Raw genomic sequence first — 26,633 nt, forward strand, 5'->3', positions numbered from 1 at the left:
AAGCATTTTGCGCTTAGCATTTAACATGCTAATAATTTGAAGCTAGCTAGTAGTCTTGTAATTTAGTCATGTGATGCAAAAATATAAGAAATCGAATTAATCCCTTTAGGGAACCATATTAAAATAATGTATAGACTATAGTATACTTAAACTTCATTCCATGCATTTTTAATTACGTGAAAAAAAACACATGTTTACGTTAATTTATGTGGAACCGATGTACAAGATTAAATAATGTAAATTCCCCCCAAGAATATGGGTAACCGAACAACTGTTGGAACCTATTGCCTTCCATGGTAGACTGTGCACAACTCCAACAACTGTTTATTTTTTAGTTTTTGTTCAAAACCAAAGGCTTCAGAAGCAACAAAAGACAGAAACCGTTTATAACAGAAGGGTGCATATGCACATTTAGTGTGACTGGTGACAATTTTCAGGAATAATGTTGTAATTTCTTGACAAAGCATCAACATCACATTGACCTCAAATAAGTGCAAAAAAAGCATATAAATAAAATAAATATTTACAGCAATTATGCATAGTAAAAAATAAATAAATAAAACAAAATATAACCAAAAACATTGTCTGGAGATTGGTCTACAGCTCCCTCTGCAGGTTTGAAAAGGCCATGACAAACTGATTTAAGCAGTCGAAACAAAAATATAACTGTAAACAGTTTCCCTTAATACCATAATGAACAAATGTGCAATACTACCACTACTTATCAAAATAAGCATATTAGTACACAAGTTTCCACTGCTGTAACTCAAAGCCAATCACGTGTTTTGACAACGATGATAAATGTTCCCTGATCCATTTAAATGAACATTTGACAAAAAAATGCAGGCATATTTTATATACACCACCAGTCAAAAGTTTAAACACACATTATCAAAATCTATAGGCCTACACTTATATCAATAAATATACCTAAAACATTCTCAAAATTAAAACTAAACTTTAATATATATATATATATATATATATATATATATATATATATATATATATATATAATTTATAATGGACATTGAATTAGAAAAAAATCATGCCCACCCCGAAGTGTAACTCCGCACCTCGAGTGTGCATTATTTTTCTAATAATTCAATGGCCCATCATCAATTACTCCGTACCTAAAATATTGATGCACAATGATGAAAATAAGCAAACAAATTTGCTTGCAAACAAATACAAACTGTGTCCATTTATGCATTTCTAGACAAATATTTTTTAAATTTAAAATAAATAAATAAATAAATAAATAAATATAAAAGAAGTGTGTGATATTAGCTGCAGTGACTGTATTTTTGATTACAGTCATTGATTGAATTATTGATTCATTTGGGCACAACACTGTAAATATATATATATATATATATATATATATATATATATATAAACTTTTGAGTGGTTGTATACACAAAGCTAACTGCACTGCACTGTAGGCCTACTCTAAACACCATTGAACAATGTCTGATTTATAATTTGATCTGTAAAAAAGTCAAGATGAGCATTTATTCCAAGATCTGTAGCTTTAAGGAGCATGGTTTACACTTCACATCGATTTTAAAGAATTAAAACAACTATGATGGCACACAACTGAATAAAAACATGAACGGGTGAAGGTCGATTCATTTCCAAGAAGCATTGCTTGTATACAAATAAGACGTTAGAACAGTTGTAATTTAATCATTTAAAAGTTCTAAATGGTTCGGAAACCAAGCCCAAGTCGTCAAGTATTTACAGTCATCTCAAAGCCTGTGGCTAAAGGCAGCGATAATCTTCTGAAAGTATTTCTGTACCGTTTTAAAAGACCAACTAGGTCTATCAGTGTTTTTCGGACACTAGAGAGAACCACGTCCTTCGAGTACGCCTACGCCGACCTTCAACTGCAAACACACAACAGCCCCCACAAGCACAAAGACCGTCAACACGCATCCATTCTCAAAGCCTATTCCTGGACGCATGACGCATCATGAGTCGCGGTATGAATCCAGCCTTGTGTCTGTGGTTCATTTGGAAAATCAATGCAATAATATTGCATTATTTGAAAGGAGAAGTCTATACCCCTAAGCTAACTATGACAACGCAATGCTGAAGCTTTCAAATGAGGTTTAAGGGTGCTTTCAGACCATCTACACGAGCGCAGGGCGACAATATCGAACATTCACAATGATTTTGCTGGCAATGTAACTTAGCACACTAAATTTAAAAGCATTATTTAGCCATTTAGTTTAAGTCACTTCGCAATCCTTCGTTTCCCATTCGCATTAATAACATTACAAGGGCGTACAGTAACATTCAGTGAATTTTTAACGGAATCCAAGTGATTGTGTTCAGGTTGGTCACACAGATTTGACGCATTGTTTAATGGAAAGCCGCTCGTTTTGAAAGTGCCTTTTTTGCCGACTAATTAAAAAAAAAAATTCTTGAATTTATTCAAAACTGTAAATCCGCAATTGGTTCACATCCTCACTCACTGAAGCGTTTGTGTAGCGTCCTAATATATGTAGGTAAATGTTTTTATATTGGTACAAATAAATCAATTATTAAATATTTGCCACGATTACATATTAGCCTAGCTACTTCACTATTATGAAACTATCGGAAACAAAAGCAGAGAAAACATAGAAAGTATGCTTTCAAAATAGTCTGTATTTTAAAGCCTTTTGACCATTTCTTTTTTTTTTTTATTGAGACACTGGACCAAAAAACAGTCATAAGGGTCTTTTTTTTATTATTGGGGTCAATACATCACATGAAATCTGAATAATTAAGCTTTCCATTGATGTATGGTTTGTTAGGACAGGACAATATTTGGCAGAGATACTTAGGGGGGAAAAATAAAAATAAAAACATAAAATAAAATTTAAAAATGAAGTCCTTAGCAGCGCATATCACTACTAATATTTTTTTGATGTATTGCTGTAGGAAATGTACAAAATATTTTCATGGAACATGAGCTTTGCTTAATATCCTAATGATTTTTGTCATAAAAGAAAATCGATAATTTTGACCCATACAATGTTTTGTTGGCTATTTCCACAAATATACCCGTGCGATTTATGACTACTTTTATGGTCCAGAGGTCACATAATTTTTTTTTTTTTTTTAAACAATTCAATATGTGTATAACCTGTATTTATATTCTGAAATGCTTGTTGACATGAAATGGTCAAAAACCTGCACTAGTTCTTATGTTACTTCTCTATTTGCTCTGAGAGATTTTTATAGGAAATATTGTACTAAAATTGCTGCAAAATAGATCTAGATTTTATCATTGCCCAACACTAATCTACGCCATACATATTAAAATATTCACAGTCTTCACAGTCAATACAACCTGATTTCACACTGATACCTGAACGACTACAGTAGTTAAAAGTATCAAACAGACTGGAAATCTCTGAAGGATAAAGGACAAACAGTGTTGGAATGCTAATGATGCAGAGGAGAGCTAATGGAACTATTTCTAGTGACTTTTTTTTTTGTTCTGGGAAAAATAAATAACAACAAACATCCACAATTAAGACGGTGTGTCAGACGTCTATGGCGACTCCGTGTTTGGTGGAGATCATGTCTCTAGTGCCGGTCAGATACATGAGCACAGAGCACAGGTGCGGGAGGGTGGCTGTGATGGTGACGTACAGCCAATAGGAGATGGGCGCCGTGTTGCCGAACGGACACACCCAGAGGCCGTGGCGAACGCCGTCGCGGATGTGGTGCGACGTCAGCGAGATGAACAGCATCCAGGGCAGGGAGCACCAGGAGTCTTTGAGCCGACAGGCCCACATGAGGATGCGCAGAGAGAAGCACAGCACTGGGATCAGGCTGGAGCAGTGCAGCGGAGGCCTGTGCGGCAGATTCACAGCAGCCTGGTTGAAAGGAAGAACACAAAACGTAGGTTAAAGGGGCATGTTTCTGTTTTAGTTTATCACATGCAGTGAGAATGTAGCAAAAAGGTTCAGTTAGTGATGTCACTGTAGAAACGCGATATTTGCCGTCCTCAACCACGATTTTATCTACTGAACAAAAGTGATAAAACAGGCCAATATCCAGTGAACAAAAGTGATAAAACAGGCCAATATCCAGTGAACAAAAGTGATAAAACAGGCCAAATCCAGATGCACATTTATATTAAATACATCTATGATATAGAATTAAAAACAATCAATAAAATAAAAAAAATAAAAATCAATAACCATGTTGTTCCAAACAAGTCTTTCTGTCCCTTGACAGCTATGCAACTACCACTTTGACACTACCACATTTATTAAAAGTCCATAAATAGATCGTAAAACGAATTAAAATGAATTGAGTGGTTTAGTCCAAATTTTCAGAAGTGCTCACTTAATTTGATGAACAGATTCAATTTACTCTTTTATTCACATATAAACATTGATCAGCGAACAAACAGAAGCTCAACTGAACCTGTTTGAAGCACAAGAACAAACCTCATTGGTTCTTGCTGAAGCTCAAATGTGCTGTGTTAATGGGAGAATGAACCTCATTGGTTCTTGAGGAAGTTCAAACATGCTGCATAACACGAGAATGAACCTCATTGGTTCTTGAGGAAGTTCAAACATGCTGCATAACACGAGAATGAACCTCATTGGTTCTTGCGGAAGCTCAAACATGCTGCGTAACATGAGAATTAACCTCATTGGTTCTCGCAGAAGCTCAAACATACTGCGTAACACAAGAATGAACCTCATTGGTTCTTGTAGAAGCTCAAACATGCTGCGTAACACGAGAATGAACCTCATTGGTTCTTGAGGAAGCTCAAACATGCTGCGTAACACGAGAATGAACCTCATTGGTTCTTGAGGAAGCTCAAACATGCTGCGTAACACGAGAATGAACCTCATTGGTTCTTGAGGAAGCTCAAACATGCTGCATAACACGAGAATGAACCTCATTGGTTCTTGCGGAAGCTCAAACATGCTGCGTAACACGAGAATGAACCTCATTGGTTCTTGAGGAAGCTCAAACATGCTGCGTAACACGAGAATGAACCTCATTGGTTCTAGAGGAAGCTCAAACATGCTGCGTAACACGAGAATGAACCTCATTGGTTCTTGAGGAAGCTCAAACATGCTGCGTAACACGAGAATGAACCTCATTGGTTCTTGAGGAAGCTCAAACATGCTGCGTAACACGAGAATGAACCTCATTGGTTCTTGAGGAAGCTCAAACATGCTGCGTAACATGAGAATTAACCTCATTGGTTCTTGCAGAAGCTCAAACATGCTGCGTAACACAAGAATGAACCTCATTGGTTCTTGCAGAAGCTCAAACATGCTGCGTAACACAAGAATGAACCTCATTGGTTCTTGAGGAAGCTCAAACATGCTGCGTAACACGAGAATGAACCTCATTGGTTCTTGAGGAAGCTCAAACATGCTGCGTAACATGAGAATTAACCTCATTGGTTCTTGAGGAAGCTCAAACATGCTGCGTAACATGAGAATTAACCTCATTGGTTCTTGCAGAAGCTCAAACATGCTGCGTAACACAAGAATGAACCTCATTGGTTCTTGAGGAAGCTCAAACATGCTGCGTAACACGAGAATGAACCTCATTGGTTCTTGAGGAAGCTCAAACATGCTGCGTAACACAAGAATGAACCTCATTGGTTCTTGAGGAAGCTCAAACATGCTGCGTAACACGAGAATGAACCTCATTGGTTCCTGAAGAAGCTCAAACATGCTGCGTAACACACAAATTAACCTCATTGGTTCTTGAGGAAGCTTAAACATGTTGTGTAACACGAATGAACCCTATTGGTTCTTGAGGAAGCTTAAATGTGCTGTGTAACATGAATGAACCCTATTGGTTCTTGAGGAAGCTTAAATGTGCTGTGTAACATGAATGAACCCTATTGGTTCTTAAGGAAGCTTAAACGTGCTGCGTAACACGAGAATGAACACTATTGGTTCTTGAGGAAGCTTAAACGTGCTGCGTAAAACGAGAATTAACACTATTGGTTCTTGAGGAAGCTTAAACGTGCTGCGTAACACGAGAATGAACACTATTGGTTCTTGAGGAAGCTTAAACGTGCTGCGTAACACGAGAATGAACACTATTGGTTCTTGAGGAAGCTTAAACATGCTGCGTAACACGAGAATGAACACTATTGGTTCTTGAGGAAGCTTAAACGTGCTGCGTAACACGAGAATGAACACTATTGGTTCTTGAGGAAGCTTAAACGTGCTGCGTAACACGAGAATTAACCTCATTGGTTCTTGAGGAAGCTTAAACGTGCTGCGTAACACGAGAATGAACACTATTGGTTCTTGAGGAAGCTTAAACGTGCTGCGTAACACGAGAATGAACACTATTGGTTCTTGAGGAAGCTTAAACGTGCTGCGTAACACGAGAATGAACACTATTGGTTCTTGAGGAAGCTTAAACATGCTGCGTAACACGAGAATGAACACTATTGGTTCTTGAGGAAGCTTAAACGTGCTGCGTAACACGAGAATGAACACTATTGGTTCTTGAGGAAGCTTAAACGTGCTGCGTAACACGAGAATTAACCTCATTGGTTCTTGAGGAAGCTTAAACGTGCTGCGTAACACGAGAATGAACACTATTGGTTCTTGAGGAAGCTTAAACGTGCTGCGTAACACGAGAATGAACACTATTGGTTCTTGAGGAAGCTTAAACATGCTGCGTAACACGAGAATGAACACTATTGGTTCTTGAGGAAGCTTAAACGTGCTGCGTAACACGAGAATGAACACTATTGGTTCTTGAGGAAGCTTAAACGTGCTGCGTAACACGAGAATTAACCTCATTGGTTCTTGAGGAAGCTTAAACGTGCTGCGTAACACGAGAATGAACACTATTGGTTCTTGAGGAAGCTTAAACGTGCTGCGTAACACGAGAATGAACCTGCTTGGTTCTCGGACATCAAGCGAACATGCGTGAGCTTCTGTTAATCACAACGGATGTGTGAGTTGCATTTTTATATGTGAATAAAAACCTTAATTCAATCTGTTCATCATATAAAGCGATTGTGACTAATTAATTTTTACGATTTATTTATGGTAGTTGTGTAGCTTTCAATGGAGGAACAGAAAGCTCTCAGACTTCATTAAAAAAGATCTTAATTTGTGTTCTGAAGAAGAATGAAAGACTTGCGGGTTTGGAATGACATGAGGGTGAGAAATTAATGACAGAATTTTCATTTTTGAGTGAACTATCTTTTTACGGTCAATTACATTTAACTGACCTTAAAAAGTTAGTTCACCCCAAAAATGAAAATTGTCATTAATTTATCAACCTCATGTCCAGTGTTATACCGATTCATGATAAAAGGTAATTTTTGTACAAATACACATTGAAAATCAAATATCCACTGCACAAAGAAAGAAACAAATGCCTGTCATTAATATGACTCTCCTATTTTAGCCAAAAAACTGGTCTGTTACGTGTGAGGCTTGAGGAGTATTGATCAGCTCTCAGTGAATGAGCAGTCAGCCTATTGATTGAGTCTATATTTAGATGCTGCTGTCTCACAGGCAGAGTTTATAAAACTTTCTGAAATGCTGGTAAACCTAAATCTATTCACAAATGTTTCAATCTGAATTGTTTGTATACCTTTCTTGGCATTTTTGGAAGTCAGACTTGAACTTAATCTTTTTCCATTATCAATCATGTAATGTTTACATCCTATAGATGCGGTCATGTTAGCAAATATTCCTGCGGAAATTCACAGGCAAATAAAGTACATTGTCAATATAAAACTCACACAGAAGTCACTGCAATTTTATCATGGCAAAATTGCCAATGCTAATGGATTTCACCTGTAAAACCCGCTGAACGATGATAAATGTGACCGCACCTTATAAATGAGGAGAAACCCGAGTTCATGTCAAAAGCTTGTAAGCAGAGTCTAAAAATTAACATGAGAAAAATGATAATAGAAACTGGCAGTATAAATAACACAAACCAGCTACTTTCTAATAGCCATAATTATAAGATTTACATCTAATTGTAAAGATAATAGTCTGAACTCAGTTAATGTAGGCAAGACATGCTGCAGAGAAATTAAAACTGTCTAAAGAAAACGGTGTGTTGTCTACAGTGAAAAAATATCTATGGTCCATCATAACTCATGTTGCAACATGGATGTTGAATATTTCCTATTTTTAACCACTGTTAGTCGCAAATTTTTATAAAGTGATGAAATGCATGAATGATAATATAAAGAGTACGCGTGTGCACGAAAGTCTGCACGTCTCTCAGCATGAGATATGGTTATGTCTCAAGTGAAAGTAAACAGTTAAGTGAAAGTTAAAGTGACAGCAGCCTAATATACCCACCTTCCCTTAATATTATTACTTACTGATAACTTATAAAATAACTTACTGCCCCTGACTGAATAACTATTTTTTTGTTTGCTTTTTTTGCTTTAAGTATACATTTACAGTGAAGACTATGCAATATTTTATTTTTTACATTTGATAAAAATGATGTACTAAATAATTCCAATGATGTTAAACCTATTATACGTGACACTAATATTTTTGTTATATTGTGTCCTATTATCTGTAATGTGTTTTTTTTTTCTTTTTTAAATAACATAAATTAGATAAAATAACACTAGGGGTGTAAGAAAATATTGATATACGCGAGTATTGCGATATAATGTTTGGCGATACTATTTCGATATTTATATATTTACATCCAAAATTTGTGGCTTTGTGTTTGAAATAAACTACAGACTGTATAAAACCCAATCACTAGATGGAAGTGTTATCTCAAAACGTAACTGACGCGGAGCTGGAGAAGCGCAAGGTGAATGTGTGAGCATTAGCAAACCTCACAAGATGATAGAATCATTGCGCTCCCGCGGTTTACAGAGCTGAAGTGGACTCATTTTGGCTTCAGCTACAAAGAAGCCACTAAGGAAATCGACAAGAGTCATTTTGTTTGCAAGATAGGCCAAGTTAAAATCCAGTATCCTACTCGGGAAACATTGAATCGGACAGCTCGCTTAACATCCCGACGTCATCCGCGCTGCTGAGAAGCATTTCGATAGAACATAGCACATTTCCTCTCAGTAACAAAAAAAACACACACCAAAACGGACAGCCGTGGCAGCAGAATGAAAGGATCTAATCATAGTGATGTGGATATGGATGCAATAGCTCTGCAGTTCAGTAGCCTACTGGAAACAAACAATTCAGTTATAGAATGGACTGCACTTTCTGTTGCCAAATAGAAAAACTGCTATACTGTGAACCTTTAAAACATGTACACATCAAGAATCATGCAGTCACTTTACTATTTCCCTTTACTTAATTGCACAAAATAATGATTAGTGATATAAATTAAAATGAAATAAAACAGTTATTGTCATGTTTTATGCATATGGTTGTGTTCTTTATTATTTTAAATTAATCTTTCTAAAAACAAATATTTAAAAAAATGATCTTACAATATCGCAGCATATCGTATCGTAAACCCCTGTATTGTGATATGTATTGTATCGCCAGATTCTTGGCAATGCACAGCCCTAAAAATAATTAATAATTTGATGTGCTAAAAAAAGCCGATAGTTCTCTCAAGGTTAACCTAAATATATAGGAATCAGCACACATAAGCCATTACATTTCAGTGCACAAAACAACACACAACAAAGCCTTTTAGATGCTAATAAATACATAAATAGTCTCACTTTGAGCGATAATGATCCAGCCAGGTAGAAGTGGTCCAGATCAATGATGGAGGCCAGAAGCCCAGCCAAGACGACTTCATAGAAGTCACTTTTCTTCCTCAACCCAATCACGATGGCCCAGGACCAGAGTCCAATGATGCCATGGACGGAGTTATCAAAGACAGCCCTGAGCCATAGATGGTTTTGGATGAAAGGGAGCGTCAGAAAGTGGTCAGCTAGGAAGCAGAAAGCACCCAGGCCTGTGCTGGCTAACAAAGAGGCGGTGCTGAAGGTCTGGAGCAGGGCCTGAGCTTTCTCAGTCTCCACGGCCAGGTTCAGAGGCACAGACATGCCCAAAGATGAGGAATCCAGCTTTGAGTAAAAGCCCCTCATCGCTGGCCTCTTCCATGGAGGGGTCAGAAACCTGATCTACTGGAAGACACAAGCACACACAAATTAAAGCACGCACACTTGCTAATGTGACATTGTTTAAAAGTTCTGACCTGACTTAGGGAAGATGAGAGACATGGTGCTTTCCGTTTTTCCTCTAAATTACTGTTTTAAATGTATTGACTCTCCTATTAATCACTAGGGGTTTAACGAGACCATCATGTCTCCATTTGATACAAACACAACACTGAACTCGCAATACAATCATTGCGATACTCCAAGACATATGGTAAAAGGTTAACAATTTTTTTTACTGTTGATTAAAATTTTAAATGTGGTATTACATTGGGGGTGAAAATTAACAGGCTTGGTGCACAGGACAATAGTGACGCCAAAATAAAAATATTCATGACTCTGAGCTGAGCTGAGCTGAAAATACAGACTTATTTTAGACAAATATGTTGCTGAATATTGTAGATATATTAAACACAATGAGGACACTTTTTACTAGTAACACAAGACATATTTGGCATTATCAGGATTCACAAATATTTCCCAATTATACATTAGTAGTTTAATGCAGCACCAACACTTTATAAAATTGTCATGACTATTTAATATATTGTTTGATTGTTTATATTGATTTAATCACATATCACACATAATTTTTCAATAGACAAACTGGAACCATCAACTGTTTGTCCAGGACTGGTTTAAATCCTCCATTATCCTGTGAATCATGATTACATTATATTTCCATGTCAATAACATCATAGATAAAGGCATGAACGGATCAAACATTTGTAAGAATATTAACAGCTGATGTCTACACACATATTTGCGTTATGTAATGTATGTACTGTGTGTGTGCGTGCGTGTGTAATTTCATTGTGCTAAAAAAGAAAGACAATACGCATAAAAAGCATGTCATTGAAGTATAATGTCAATAAGGTTGTCGAGATATGTCGCGTACTATTTTAAGTCTCACGAAACTGCAACCTGCACTACAATGTTGTTTTAATTTAAATGAATAAAAATATAATAAACACTGCAATATGATACCTTTGCCGAACGAGGTTTATTTGGAGAAAATAAAATAGCATTAGCTTTGCTGCTAACTAGCTCATCAGCTAATCCACTGCTCAAGGAAAGTGTCAACATTTATTAGCCAACATAACAACAGTTGCATAAAACCTAATCAGGTACTGTTCTCCTAAAGCTACAGATAAAACGAAAACACCCGACAGAGTGTATATTAACACATGCCGTTTCCTCACCTCATTTCATTCAGCTCACCGGTTTGACGGACTGTTTGTTCTTTTAGTGATGTTTGATTCGTGATCGAGAATCACTGAATCGGTTCCTATGAATTAGCGAATCGAACTGGGACGAGACCAGAGGAGGCCCTAAACATGCCGTTTCATAGATGCTTCAACTTTCTTATAGTAGCCTATGTCCTCAACGTATGCAGGACATTAGATACCAGTAACGTTACTTAAAACAAGGACCAGGGAAAACTCACATATAGGCCTACAATAATGTTCTTTAGCTAGGCCAACATGCAAACCATTTTTGCACTTTCTCATACATGTCTCACTCTCAGGCATGGTTTCACAAACAGGTCTTAGATTAAGCCAGGATTAGGCAGTAGTAGTTCAATAATGGCATTTAAGTAGCTTTTATAAATGTGCCTTAGAAAAAAACAAAACAGCCTGCTGTTCAATTATGTTCACTATTAATCCAGCTAACAGGGAACGTTCTCAAAACGTTGTCTAATGTTCTCTGAAAGTTCTCTCAACGTTATCAAAAAACGTTCTAGCAGTAACGTTATTAGAACGTTGTGCCAACGTTATTTGCTATTGAGAAACGTTCTAGAAACGTTAGCTATAAAACATTATTCTTACATGTTAGTGGAACGTTTTAAAAATGTTACTACATTAAAACAAGTATTAGTCATTACAAATTAGTCATACAGCTTTTTTCTCAAACTTCAGATACATAATTTGTATATCCAGAGATAACTTAATGACACTTAAATGCTATTTTCGTGTATATATTAATTTTTTTACAATCAGAAGAAAAATCTATTAAACTAATTATGTACTAAATATAAATGTAATATAAATATAAAAGTCAATTATAAAAGTGTTTTTAGCTTTTTTTTAAGAAAGAATAAGATGTCAATAAACAAAAGCAAGTACATTAAGGGAGAAAACAGGAATATTTTATTTGATCATACTCCACACCCTTATAAGAACGTTATTTAACGTTCTTAGAACATAATGAGAACGTTAATACAGCGTTCCACAAACTGGACATTTCAACGTTCCTAGAACGTTCAAAAACGTTTTTAGAACTTAATGGGAACGTTAGGGAAACGTTCTTATAACCTAAAATTGTTAGCTGGGTTAATGCACTTAACATCGCAGACCTGATTAAATGGTCAGACATGCTTAAAATGTTATGAAACTCAATTTCTGTTCAGGTTAAAAATAAATAATAGCCTAGCCTATGAAATGAAATCTCCACAAATTGCAAATATTTTTTCTTAAAGTCCTAGGCCTAATGAAATCAAAATGGACCCTTTTTTACTTTGTTTGCATCAATTCACAGAAATTCAAATTTGCCAACTGAAAAATCTAGATGTGATCAGCAACTAGAAAATTTTCAATTGTAAAGATTTTTTTTTTTTTTTTTTTTTTACAGTACAGGACATCAAACTGAGATCATCTGAGAACGTATCATCCTTCTCAGATGATCTCATGTTAGTTTGATGGCTTAGGTTTGATAATGCTCCTTAATACAGTTAAAGGAACTGTATGTAAGAAATGTATTTCAATTAATCATTAAATGGCTCTAATATGTCACTAGACATTAAAGGGGTGCTTGCATGCAATTTCACTTTGTTAACTTTAGTTAATGTGTAATGTTGCTGCTTGAGCATAAACAGTATCTGCAAAGTACAGTGCTGAAAGTTCAATGCAAACAGAGATATTGTCTTAGTTATGGCAGTTTATTGCCTACAAAAACGGACGGTTTGGACTACAACAAGCTTCTTTTCCGAGTTGGTGACCTCATAAACCCTTGCTTTTAAAGGGGGGGTGAAATGCTGTTTCATGCATACTGATCTTTTTACACTGTTAAAGACTTGGAATCCCATACTAAACACAGACAAAGTTTCAAAAGTTAAGGTGGACGTTTGATGGGAGTATTTCTTTGTCAAAAATACTACTTCCGGTTAGTCATAAGTTTCGGCAAGTTTTTTGAGATCATGCGTCCCCATTGACGTTAGTGGGGGCGGAATTTCCTTGTATGGGCCTTACGGACAATTCTACCGGAAGCGCGTGAGAGAGAGCGAGGGATAGAGCGAAAGCAACAGCCTACGCCCATCAAAGCGCTGGTTTGTAGATTGCTGGACAGGTGACAATTACACATAATGTCACCAAAAAAGTGCGTTTTTGGTTGCCAGACCAAGACAGTCTTGCACAGATTCTCCAAAACCCCGCGTTAAGGCAACAGTGGATGTAATTTGCTTTTCCGGATCAGCAACTGAGTTGCGCGAATGTTTATATCTGTTCGCTGCATTTCGGTGCCGACTGTTTCATAAACAAGGCCCAGCTCGACGCCGCATTTTCCCAATCGCCTAATGCTGAAGGATGGAGCAGTCCCAACGTTAGAAGGGTGAGTGAGACTGCTTCAAATGTCTCTACACAAACCACGCGTAAACACACAAACACACGTGCACAACTGCACTTCCCACATGTACACCTTCAAAGACAAAAATACGACGATATAATTCAAGTATAAATATGTAAATAACACAAGCCGCTAAGCATATTATATAGTTAGTGTATAACTTGTAACTTACCACATACAGACGTCCTGCTCTAGTCGTTTTTGCTGCTGCTCCTGTTCAACTGCAGCCTCTGGGTCTGATTCCGGATCATAGATGTATGGCTGTATCTGATTAAAAGCCATATTTTTATTTTGAATAAAGTTTTTTTCCCGCTGTTAGGGATGACGGACTCGACTCAACACTACAGCGCTGCTGTACACGTCATTATTTAGCTCCGCTCACACGACACGCCCCCACCCGCTCGGCTTTTTTCGGAAAGACTCGGAACAGCGCATCTTTCTTATATAATTATTAAAAAAATAAAGACTTTTCGGAGATATGCAGGATGCAATGCTACTCTATAGGTACTCAAGATTGACATGACACTGACTGAAACTGAGTGTTTCACCCCCCCTTTAACATAAACACTTCCCTAAAAATATATTTCTAGAGTTATATAACAGGTGGGAAAGTGGGAAATTACCTAGCAAATGGAAAGAGGCAATACCAATACATAAAGCAGGAAAGGAAGGTAATAGTCCGAATGATTATAGACCAATCACTTTAATGTCTCATATATGTAAAGTTATGATAAATGATTAATAAGAGATTAACATACTATATAGAAACAAAAGGATATTTTTCAAAGCAGCAAAGTGGTTTTAGGAAAGGAAGAAGTATATGGATTCGACAAATCGACAGTATGTTTAGAATATGAAATAAGAAGAGCACAGATTAATAGAGAAGTGTAGTGGTTGTATTTTTAGACATTGAGAAAGCATACTATATGATGTGGAGAGAAGGTCTGATAATTAAATTAAATGATTTAATTAAATGAAAAATGATTAGATGATAAGAGATTTTTTATTGGACAGATCTATTCAAGTCAAAGTAGGGGAGAACTTTTCTAGTAACATGATATAGAGATGAATGGTACACCACAGGGAAGCATAATTAGTCCCTTATTATTTTCTATTATGATTAACAATGTATTCTCAAGTATTGAGAAAGAAATAGTAATAATAAGGGGCTAAAATTATATGATCAAGATATAGAAAAAAAATAGGAAATGATTTGGCTGATTAATGGGCTAAGGAAGCTACGTAAAAATCAGATATAGACATGCAAGTAAATTATAGTAAGACTGAGATTAAGTTTTTAATTAAACAACAAGTAAGAAATAGATGGCAGAAACAGTGGGAAGAGGAGAGAACAGGAAGATGCTTTTATAAAGAAATGTTGGTAAAGGTAGAACAACAAGAACAGGCAGAAAGGAAGAATCAATTTTATCAATACATATATATGGAAATACAGCACTTAACAGTACCTTGAACAAAATAGGGAAACATCAGACAGGAGTATGGGAATACTGTGATCAGAAATAAACTGTAGACCATATTATAATGAAGTGTCCAAAAAAGTACATAAATGAAAGAAGAACATTGGTTTATAATTTGAAAAGAATTAAGATGAAGCTTGATTTAGTAAATATATTGCAAAAGAGTTCGAATGACGACTGTATTGATTTTTTAATGCTATATTTAAAAATGACTCATTTAGCTAAAGGATATTAAGTATGTTGCGATCTTGATCCATACTCATAATTAGCTGTAATGAGTGGAATGTTGTTTGGTCCACTAGGTGGCAGTAATGGGTAGAATAAAGTGAGGTGCATTGAGTGAAGTAGTTGGTAACGTGTATGTGATAGAAGTCCCATGTGGAATAAAGAAGCCAGTTCCAGCAATCTCAAGTTTCTCTAATTTGTCTGATGCCTAAATGATAACAGAAGAGGCGGTGGCGGTAATGCACCTTGAAGTTGCCAACCGCCATAAAAAAATCAAAAGAAGAAGAAGAAGATCTGCCCCAGCAAACACGCAACAAAGTGGACGGGGCCACGTCACAGTCATTATGAAAGAGAGAGAGCTGTTGCAGTAGGCTGGAGTGTTGCAGACATGCCATCAAAACTATGTTATTTTCACCCCAAGTGCAAGACTTCTGGGTTCGGCCTTCCTCAGGACACTGGACTTCAGAAGCAATGGTTACAATTTGTGTTGAAGTACCTGTAACTTGTCTTTTAAATGTGTAGTTTCCGTTGTGGTTGCATCAAGACCAACGTGATTTGTTTCATACTTCTCCAAAAAACGGCTTCAAACACCAACAAACTTACACTCACCTAAAGGATTATCAGGAACACCATACTAATATGGTGTTTGACCCCCTTTTGTCTTCAGAACTGCTTTAATTATATGGGGCATTGATTCAACAAGGTGCTGAAAGCATTATTTATAAATGTTGGCCCATATTGATAGGATAGCATCTTGCAGTTGATGGAGACTTGTGGGATGCACATCCAGGGCACGAAGCTCCCGTTCCACCACATCCCAAAGATGCTCTATTGGGTTGAGATCTGGTGACTGGGGGCCATTTTAGTTCAGTGATCTCATTGCCATGTTTATGAAACCAATTTCAAATGATTCAAGCTTTGTGACATGGTGCATTATCCTGCTGGAAGTAGCCATCAGAGGATGGGTACATGGTGGTCATAAAGGGATGGACATGGTCAGAAACAATGCTCAGGTAGGCTTTGGCATTTACACAATGCCCAATTGGCACTAAGGGGCCTAAAGTGTGCAAAGACACCCCCCCCCACCACCACCACCACCACCACCAACACCACCACCACAACACCACTACCAGCCTGCACAGTGGTAACAAGGCATGATGGATCCATGTTCTCATTCTGTTTACCCCAAATTCTGACTCTACCATCTGAATGTCTCAACAGAAATCGAGACTCATCAGACCAGGCAACATTTTTCCAGTCTTCAGCTGTCCAATTTGGGTGAGCTTGTGCAAATTGTAGCCTCCTTTTTCCTATTTGTAGTAGAGATGAGGGGTACCCGGTGGGGTCTTCTGCTGTTGTAGCCCATCCGCCTCAAGGTTGTGCGCGTTGTGGCTTCACTAATTCTTTGCTGCAGACCTTGGTTGTAACGAGTGGTTATGTCAGTCAAAGTTGCTCTTCTATCAGCTTGAATCAGTCGGCCCATTCTCCTCTGACCTCTAGCATTAACAAGGCATTTTAGCCCACAGGACTGCTGCATACTGGATGTTTCCCTTTTCACACCATTCTTTGTATACCCTAGAAATGGTTATGCATGAAAATCCTAGTAACTGAGCAGATTGTGAAATACTCAGACCGCCCCGTCTGGCACCACCAACCATGCCACGCTCAAAATTGCTTAAATCACCTTTCTTTCTCATTCTGACATCCAGCTTGGAGTTCAGGAGATTGTCTTGAACAGGACCACACCCCTAAATGTATTGAAGCAACGGCCATGTGATTAGTTGATTAGATAATTGCATTAATGAGAAATTGAACAGGTGTTCCTAATAATCATTTAGGTGAGTGTATATGTAATCACACACGCGAACATTGTTTATGTATTTATTTTTGACGTTTCTGTTATTAGTGACACTTTGTAGGCCAACATGGAAAAACGCGGAAGTGAGTTAGCATTTTGTTAACGTGGTGTAGTCTGTTTATAGCTTGCCTTTAGCTTTTTACCATGGCGACAGCATTTAGGCTTTAAAATATCACAAAAGCTGTGTTTAAGTGATAATTGTCTTGATGGACAAAACGTGTAATTGTCAATAACTTTTGTTGATCACATAGCTTTTTTTCACAGAGAAAATCCTATTGGGTCTTTCTCAAGGGTGCTATGCTAACTGCCCGTTGTCCTACAAAGTGACGTCTTACCTGCACCACTCTATCACTGTTTTAAAAAGTAAAACATCAATAATTCATCTCATATTAATTACACGTCACAAAATATTTTTCAATTGATAAACTGCCACTTTGTCCAGCACTGGTTTAATATTAACCATAATCATTAAATCACCATAACTTTTTATATTACAGTTCCAAACACATTCCACTAGAGGTCGCTCTGCACATTCTTGCGAATCAAGAGCACACAGCTCCTCAGTTTATATCTTCAGATCTGGCAGGATGGGGCTGACTACTACATTATCCTAGAGCGGCCCATGCCCTATGAGGAACTGAGTGGGTTTGTTCTGCAACAAACAGTGATCTAAAGACGATTTAGCATGTTATATGGCAAGCAACATTCACGGCTCAATTCTGCTGTCAGCGTGGAGTTTTACATGGTGATATTACACTGAGAAACTTGCTGATTAACCAGGACACCATCAAAGTCAAATTGATCGACTTTGCGTGTGGCAATGTACTCAGAAAATGGGGTTATGCACATTTCAGTGGTATTAGCCTCAAAGCTGCATGCAAGGTGGGTGTCAAACTTCACTTGAGTGAGTCAATCTTTCATCATGGATTGCACTGATTTAATCAGTTAGCATTAAAAAAGCAGGGCTGTTGCATTCTAGTCAAAAGAGGAAAAATGTCCTTCTTCTACACACGGAAAGAGTACAATTCAAACAGCAAGTATCACAAGAATCCAGTTTGGTCACTCGGGATACTCTTGTTCATAATTCTATGTGAGGAATTTGCCAACATAAATGATAACCTCCAAACCACCAAATATGGCCTGTCACAAGGTGAGACTTTAGCAACGGTATTTTTGCATTAATAAAAATTAAAACAACCAAGGACCATCTTAGTAAGTGGCTTAAAGGTGCACTATGAAGGAGGTTTGCAGTCAAATATCCAAAAAACACCAGGCCAGTGATATTTAATTTGTTCAGCTGAGTTCTTACAATATCCCAAATGTGTCCAACTATTTGTAAATTGTGATAACATTTTCCAGAAAAAAGCGGACCCTATACGAGGCTCTGATAGACGGGCCGGCATAGAAACTGAATCCCAAATCTCCCCCCAAATACGTGATCATCTGGACTGGCGAAAGCATGCTCTTCTTGTAGTTGAGCCTCAGACCCAACCCCCTCATGTGAGCGAGCACAGCATCGATGCTGGGCCCCCACACGAGCTGAATGAGCGAGAATCAACCAATCGTCGATGTAATTGAGGATCCGAATCCCCTGCATCCGCAAAGGGACTAAAGCCGCATCCACACACCTTGTGAACGTGAGGGATGAAAGAGCTAGACCGAAGGGAAGTACCCGATATTGGTACGCTTCTCCCCCGAAAGCGAACCTCAGATACTTCCTGTGCTAAGGAAGGATGGAGACATGGAAATATGCATCTTTTAGATCTATAGTCACAAACCAATCCTCGGACCTGATCTGTGACACAATCTGTTTGAGTGTGAGCATCCTGAACTTGAGCTTTGCCACCGAGTGGTTCAGGACACGAAGATCTAAAATAGGGCGCAGCCCCCCATCCTTCTTCGGCACAATGAAGTACCGGCTTTAAAACCCAGACTCTCGGTCCGGCAGAGAGACTTTCTATCTGAGGACAGGCTCCCGAACCCAGAGAAACAGCCGTGGATCTAACGGGTGAAGGCTGAGAAAGGGCAGGCCCGTCTCAAACCCCTCCGTTAGATCCAGTTGCGAACCCCACGACATGAGCCTCCGCTGTGCCTCGACAGCAGCGGGACCCGTGCCGCGGGGAGCACGAGCCGGGGCGCTCTCCTCAAAGAGCGTTCGGCGGGATCGCAGCACGCGAAGAGGCAGCGCCTCACAATGCTCGCAGCCGGCACCCTCGACCAAACAAACAACGCACATCAGGTGTGTATCCCCGCTCGAAAGAAAAAGCGAGCAGGGAGGAACACACCTTCTGAACGATTGTTTATCCGCCATTCTCTCTGTCAGTAAGTGTGTGTGATTTTGTGTGAAAAGTAACAAAGTCTGAACTCAGACACAACACAGAGACAGTTCGGACAATGAAACTTAGAGCACTTGTTGAAGGCAACAGAAGCTGGGGGCAGGCTTTATAGTTTCCGGGTCGATGACGTCACCCACCTATGACGTTCCGTCTCTCTATTGGACTGATTACATACGTGCTTCACGACGCAATCACGCAGGGGCGTTCCCAGAACGGTGACGCAGCTTGAGTTCCTTGAACGGGAACTGCTGCAGTTCAGTCAGATTCCTGGGATGTCTGGCATGAATTGGTGTCTTGAGGTCCTGCCACAGCATCTCAATGGGGTTCAAGTCAGGACTTTGACTTGGCCACTCCAGAATGTGTATTTTGTTCTTCTGAAAAGATTCTGAAGTTGATTTACTTCTGTGTTTTGGGTCATTGTCCTGTTGCAGCATCCATCCTCTTTTTAGCTTCAACTTTCTGACAGACAGCCTCAGCTTTTCCTCCAAAACATCCTGATAAAAGTTTTGAATTCATTTTTCCATTAATGATTGCAAGTTGTCCAGGCCCTGAGGCATCAAACCAGTCTCAAACCATGATGCTCCCTCGACCATGCTTCATGGTGGGGATGAGGTGTTGATGTTGGTGAGATTTTCCATTTTTCCTCCACACTTTAAGGTTGTGTGTTCCTCCCAAACAGTTCAACTTTCTTTTCAACAGTCCACAAATTTTTTTGCCAGAAGTTCTGCGGACTGTCCAAGTGCCTTTTTGCGAACATTAAACATGCAGCAATGTTTTTTAGACAGCAGTGGCTTCCTCCATGGAGTCCTCCCATGAACACCATTCTTGGCCAGTGTTTTACGTCGATGTATGCACAGAGATATTGGACTGTGCCAGTGATTTGTGCCAGTGAAGTCTTTAGCAGACACTCTAAGGTTCTTCTTTTACCTCTCTGAGTATACTGTGCTAAACTCTTGTTGTCATTTTTGGGGGACAGCCACTCCTTGGGAAAGAAGCAACAGTGCCTAACTCTCTCCATTTGTAGACAATTTCTCTAACTGTGGATTGGTGAACATCCAAACTTTTAAAGATGGTTTTGTAACCTTTCCCAGCTTTATACAAATCAATTCTTGATTGCAGGTCTTCAGAGAGCTCTTTTGAGCGAGCCATGGTGGACATCAGACAATGCTTCTCATCAAAGAAAAAGACAGTTCTCAAGAAAGACAGTTCTTCTTTTTTTCTTTGACAAGTTTTTTGCCAGTTGGCTTTTTTAATTATATGATGTCATTATGTTGTCTTGACGCCAGCCAATCGCTGAATTGCTGATCATGGTTTCGAGTATCAATGCATCTGCCCTCTTCAGGGAACACAGGCACGAGCAGTGATCTCAGATAACTTAATGCAGATATTTTAATCCAATCCGCAAATTCATTTGAAGAACCAAATTAGCCAGAGATCAGTTATCACGATTGAAAGATCTGGGATCTGTCAAATCATCTCAGATGTATGAAGTAGACACAATGTTGTGCCTTCTATATTGGAACCGACAGGAATGGTGCAACAAACTTATGGGAGTACAACTTTTTTTTTTTATATGTAGTAATAGTAGTCCGGTGGCTATGTGTTTTCCGGATCTACCAAAACGGACGCCCGTCAGCAGAAATTCTTTCTAGATCTGGTTGTGCACGTATATGTGTGTGTGTGTGTGTGTGTGTGTGTGTGTGTGTGTGTGTGTGTGTGTGTGTGTGTGTGTGTGTGTGCGTGTGCGTGTACGTGTGGGTGTGCGTGCGCGCGTGGTTTGCGCTTATATCGACCGATCCTGGCCATGTAATACAGAAATACTATTCCAATCAGTCGCAGGCGGATGAGAAATAAATCATTGTGTTTGCTTGATAAGGACGTTTACGAGCCCTGTGATCGAGAAAATCTTTGCAGTTGCCGGTTTCAAAATAATCTCTCCCTCATGTGAACTGACCATAGACTGTAAAAAAAATTGACAGGGGCTAGATATGACAGTGAAGCTGAAGCTCATTAAATATGCAAATCGTATCCAATCCTAGCCGTGGGTGTTTACTTCCAAGTCTCCATTGCAACACGCCCATCAAAATCCAGCGTTCAGTAGAAAGCCTCAAAAACAGTGTAAAAAAAAGTCTATTACTTAGTAGTTATAATGTTTTTGAATGTAAAAACCACACAAACGTCAATAGTTGACCTCAGACAATGGTATAAAAAAGAAAAAAAAAGCCAGTTCATGACACCTTTAAATATTTTTATTTTGAAAACTAATTTTTTGCATTTGCCGTTTTTTATTACGAATAAATAAATGCAATTTTATGAATAGATAAGATATGTCCTTGCATGAAAAATGGAAAAACAAGCAAACAAACAAACAAAAACATATGCTGCCATCTGTTGGGGAAATATTTGTTTGTTAGTAAAACTTTTTTCAACATTTTACATTGAAATTGATATTATTATGTATTTAAATTGATATTATAGAGTAGGACTTTCTGTTCATGTTAGTCATGATTATAGCACAGTAAAATATATTGATTTGTCTGAAACTATAGACTACAACAAAATACACAAATGTTGTCCATTACACAACAATTCCGTTGTGATCAGAATCAGAAAGACCTGTTCTAAACACAAGTAGCCTAATGGAACACTATTAATTCACTTATGAATTACTTTTGAAAACTCATTGCTTATTAACATAAATACACAGGCCAATCATTCTGCGTATGTCAGAGGGGTTTTAAGAGTTCATCACCCGGTCAAGTCCTCAAGGAAGCTTGTAGAACAGAAGAGCTTTTTAACAGCATCGGGCTTAGCTTATCACTGCGACTGTAAACCAACATGACAGGGTTAACTTAGGTAGTCCTTAAAAGAGATTGTATTCATCTGATATACTTGATGAGATAATTAACCTTAGAGAATGAGTTTCCCATTTGCTCCCTGACAAAATAAAATACTTAGGTCTGATAAGGCCTGTTTGTATACCATTATATATAAATCAAGCTATACAAACATTATGTGGGTATATTACGCAATCAATATAATACCATAGTGCATTGCACAGTGTAATTACAAAAGCTAGGATGTCATCAATGGTCCGAAATCCAGTCACATACAGACATGACCTAATGCCAGATGAGATAACTGAACTATTACATCGCCACAGAAATGTGCAATAGTTTATTCTAAACAAAGTAAAAAGTACAAACTGTCTATATGAATAGTATTTTATAAAGCACTGGTGATATTTTTATAAATCTAATCTATTGTGCCCTGTCAGCATGGCCTTTATGTGACTATGGCCTGGTTGTTTTGTCTGGGCTTTTGTTATGCAGTGAGGGTGTGATTTTTGTAGGACATGTTCCAGATTGTTTTGTTTTTAAATGTGGCCGTGGTGAGAGGTATGTGTACGTCACTGTTCAGGACAAATGACTGATTATCCTACTGAGAGCAGCAAAACATGTTTTTGGAATTTATAATGATTATAAGGATAATGATTATTTTTTTTTCTTTAAAGAAAATATTAGCGGGCACCATATTAGACACTATAGCAACTTCTCTTTCTTATTCAGAATTAAATGTTAAAAGCTGCAGTTTGGTTTACATCTTTATCTACGTGCAATACGGATATACAATGTTTCTTTAAGATGTGATAGCGGTGTTCTTGTATGCAAGATACTTTAATTTTGATTAAAGATCCATTCATTATATTACTTAAATGTTTTTTTTTTAGCACTTTGGCACAGAAATATCAACCTAACAATTTAACTTTTAATTCAACTTATTAACTTAACAACCATAACCATAATGTAATTTGTAAACATTTTAAACAATGTCACCCATAATCAACAAAGGCTATATATATATATATATATATATATATATATATATATATATATATATATATATATATATATATATATATATATATATATATATATATATATATATATATATATGTGTGTGTGTGTGTGTGTGTGTGTGTGTGTGTGTGTGTGTGTGTGTGTGTTATTTGCTGTAACGCTTTTTTTCAGTTTTTTATTGTAGCCTAATTATTTAAAATCAAATAAACATAAATAAAATCAATCACATACAATTTACAAACGCAAAAATATACATTTCTCGTTCTTGGTTTCTCTGAAAAGCCCAGAATTTTAAAAAGACGGCATCTCATAAATAGCCCACAAATAATAAATTAAAATTAAGTAAATCATAAATCTATGCCTCAAAAAAGTGACATGTTAATCAGACATGCTAGGCATGAATTAGCAATGACGTTTGTTCTCAAGTGTAAGCTAGTTACACTCTTTGTAAGCGATCACATGTAAGTAACAAGTTAAATTACATGGCGAAAAGCTGTCTTAAGCAGATTATCCTTTATTTCCTAATTTTCTGTAGGCCTACTAGGACACACACACACACACACACACATGTTGGTCTATGTGGTTTACAGGGACTCTCCATAGGCGTAATGGTTTTTATACTGTACAAACCGTATTTTCTATCCCCTTACACTGCCCCTGCCCCTAAACCTACCCATCACAGGAAACATTCTGCAGTTTTACTTTCTCAAAAAAACATCATTTAGTATGTTTTTAAGGCCATTTGATTTATGAGGACATTTGATATGTCCTCATAAACCACATTTATAGTGTAGTACCAGTGTAATACCCATGTAGATATACAAATTTGTGTCCTCATAAACCACATAAACAGGCTCACACACACACACACACACACACACACAGTTCAATACACACACAATGCTTTCACTTGACTCACCGTCTGTGTGGATTCACCATTGGATTCATCTGTGGGCGTCACTCGAACTCCACCCTGACGGGCGGGATGGGCGCGTGCGTGCGGCACCAGGACGCGTCAGGCATTCTGTGCCTACATGGCAGATTTCTAAAAGCGTCTCTGTCCACATTCACTGGATCATTCTCTCAGAGATCACGCAGCCGAAGTCATGGATGTCTGCTTTCTTCTCATTGTGTCTTTTCTCTCCGTGTTTCACTTCAGCAGTGCTGACCAGCCTTTGGAGGAAGCAGTAGTTGTAGCAAGTATGCTCTTATTGAATTATTTACAAAATGACAAATGTTTAAGGTGTTTGATATTTTCGTGTACATTGAATGTGAATAGTTGTAATAGCAGATTGTGAACTGTGATAGAAAGTAGAATATAGACTAGCTACTTGTTTTATATTAGCCTGCTGTGCTGTGTAGCTATTGTTATTGAGAGATATAACATATGTACATTCGTGTGAGAGAAAAAAGTCTCAACATTTATAGCATGACACTTTACAGAATACTTTTGAAACATTTGTATCTATATAAAAAAGTATCTTCTTTGTCGTTAAAACGTATATCATTTGATTAATGCATGTTTTTCATGAACAAAACACATTTGGGAGCCTGTTTGTGAACCACAAAACTGCTCATAAGGTAAATTATTATTTAGATTTTTGTTAGAATAAGATTTCAATTGATGTGTGGTTGGTTAGGATAGGACAATAATTGTCCGAGATGCAACAAATTTAAATTCTGGACTCTGAGGGTGCAAAGAAATCTAAATATTTAGAAAATTTCGTTAAAGTTGTCCAAAGAAGTCCTTAGCAATGCATATTACTACTATTAATATATATATATATATATATATATATATATATATATATATATATATATATATATATATATATATATATATATATATATTGATATATTCAGTAGGAAACATGATCTTTACTTAATATCCTAATGAATTTTGGCATAAAAGTAAAATTGATCATTTTCACTCGCGCAATGTATTGATGGGTATTGCCACAAATATACACGTATGACTGATTTTGTGCTCCAGGGTCACATTTCTTCAAAACCAAGTGCTGTCATTAATATTCTCTTTTCATGTCTCATAGGAAATGTGGAGCTTCTCGGTGGCTGGAACAACGCCAACCCAGAGAGGGAAGATGTTCAAGAAGCTGCTAAAGAAGCTGTAGAGATATTCAACACAAAGTCCAAAGCAAAGAAATACTTCAAACTCATCAATGTAATATCGGCTCGCACTCAGGTACAGATTGAATACAGTATTTTTATACTGTTTGTGTGCAAATGTGTACTAATCCACAATGAATAACAGTGCGTAAACCATTCTGTGCAGGTAACAAATATGATAAACTACAAAATAGAGGCTACCATTGGAAAGACAAAATGCCGCAAATCAGAAGATGCTAACATTGAAGCTTGTGGCATGACAAAAAAGGCAATTCCTTTTTATGTGATTTATTCATATTTAATTGTTGTAATCAAAAACATTTTCCCAGTGAGTGTACTTTTCATATATTTGACAAATATTTCATGTTTTTTTTTTTTAGCTATTGGCATGTAAGTTTGATGTAACCCTTAACCCAATGAATGATGACCACACGGTGGAGAGGATGTCCTGCAAAAGATCTTCTTAAATTTCACATGAACACCAAGTTGCCACAGTTTTGCCCTTTTGGATAGTTGACCAGACCACACATTATTTTTCTTGACATAGTTTTTTTATGTTTATGTAGAATTAACTTTTGTAAAATCGTATGTGGATAGAAAAAAAAAATCCCTTTGAAAGGAATTTTATATTTTGTTAAGCACCTAAAATACTTTTTTTATAAAATGTGAGAATTTTATAATAAAGTAAGATCAGTATTTATATATAAACTATTCAAAAACAAATGATGTAATGACGAAATATGTGATTTTCAAATGATACATTTTGCCAAGAAGTGTTTTAAAGTTACACTTAGAGTCTGCCATTGACAGAGATGTTTTCCAGAATTCTACAGTAAGCCAGTTGGAACTTATGAAGTCATTTTTTTTTTTAAAGTTATAAGTGTTATAACATTTTCAAGAGTACAGTGTTGATAGGAAACCACAGTATAGCCTATATTTAGCAATACAAGCATAGTTAATTCACAAATAAACTGCAAATCAAATACCAGTATTTTA

General features: G+C 37.3%; 2 protein-coding genes across 3 annotated transcripts; one reads left to right on the plus strand and one right to left on the minus strand.

Annotated features, from left to right (window-relative positions):
- Positions 1-1,496: 1,496 nt before the first annotated feature.
- Positions 1,497-11,452, minus strand: tmem267 (transmembrane protein 267). 2 transcript variants are annotated; one of them, XM_067432720.1, is made up of 3 exons: positions 11,335-11,452; positions 9,689-10,099; positions 1,497-3,875 (listed from the first exon to the last, which is right to left on the minus strand). In XM_067432720.1, the coding sequence occupies exons 2-3, from the start codon at positions 10,058-10,060 to the stop codon at positions 3,540-3,542; spliced, it is 708 nt and encodes a 235-aa protein (XP_067288821.1). In that variant the 5' UTR covers positions 10,061-10,099; positions 11,335-11,452; the 3' UTR covers positions 1,497-3,539. The 2 variants fall into 2 exon arrangements, with proteins under 2 accessions (XP_067288821.1, XP_067288822.1); XM_067432721.1 differs by having other exon boundaries at positions 9,689-10,096; positions 11,335-11,433.
- A 13,004-nt stretch (positions 11,453-24,456) lies between these two features.
- On the plus strand, positions 24,457-26,625 carry si:busm1-57f23.1 (uncharacterized protein LOC368621 homolog). Its single transcript, XM_067432598.1, has 4 exons — positions 24,457-24,710; positions 25,562-25,713; positions 25,804-25,905; positions 26,018-26,625. The coding sequence occupies exons 1-4, from the start codon at positions 24,617-24,619 to the stop codon at positions 26,102-26,104; spliced, it is 435 nt and encodes a 144-aa protein (XP_067288699.1). The 5' UTR covers positions 24,457-24,616; the 3' UTR covers positions 26,105-26,625.
- Positions 26,626-26,633: the final 8 nt, after the last annotated feature.

This window comes from Pseudorasbora parva, chromosome 23, assembly GCF_024679245.1.
Source record: "Pseudorasbora parva isolate DD20220531a chromosome 23, ASM2467924v1, whole genome shotgun sequence".
Lineage (NCBI taxonomy): Eukaryota > Metazoa > Chordata > Actinopteri > Cypriniformes > Gobionidae > Pseudorasbora > Pseudorasbora parva.

What these genes read in the sequence shown, in the direction of transcription:
- tmem267 (XM_067432720.1), bottom strand. Translation starts at nt 10,060, where the DNA reads ATGAGGGGCTTTTACTCAAAGCTGGATTCCTCATCTTTGGGCATGTCT. An exon ending in CTGGATCATTATCGCTCAAA is followed by an intron (nt 3,876 to 9,688) that starts GTGAGACTATTT and finishes CCTTTCAACCAG; the next exon opens with GCTGCTGTGAATCTGCCGCA.
- si:busm1-57f23.1 (XM_067432598.1), top strand. Translation starts at nt 24,617, where the DNA reads ATGGATGTCTGCTTTCTTCTCATTGTGTCTTTTCTCTCCGTGTTTCAC. An exon ending in GGAAGCAGTAGTTGTAGCAA is followed by an intron (nt 24,711 to 25,561) that starts GTATGCTCTTAT and finishes CATGTCTCATAG; the next exon opens with GAAATGTGGAGCTTCTCGGT. An exon ending in CTTGTGGCATGACAAAAAAG is followed by an intron (nt 25,906 to 26,017) that starts GCAATTCCTTTT and finishes TTTTTTTTTTAG; the next exon opens with CTATTGGCATGTAAGTTTGA.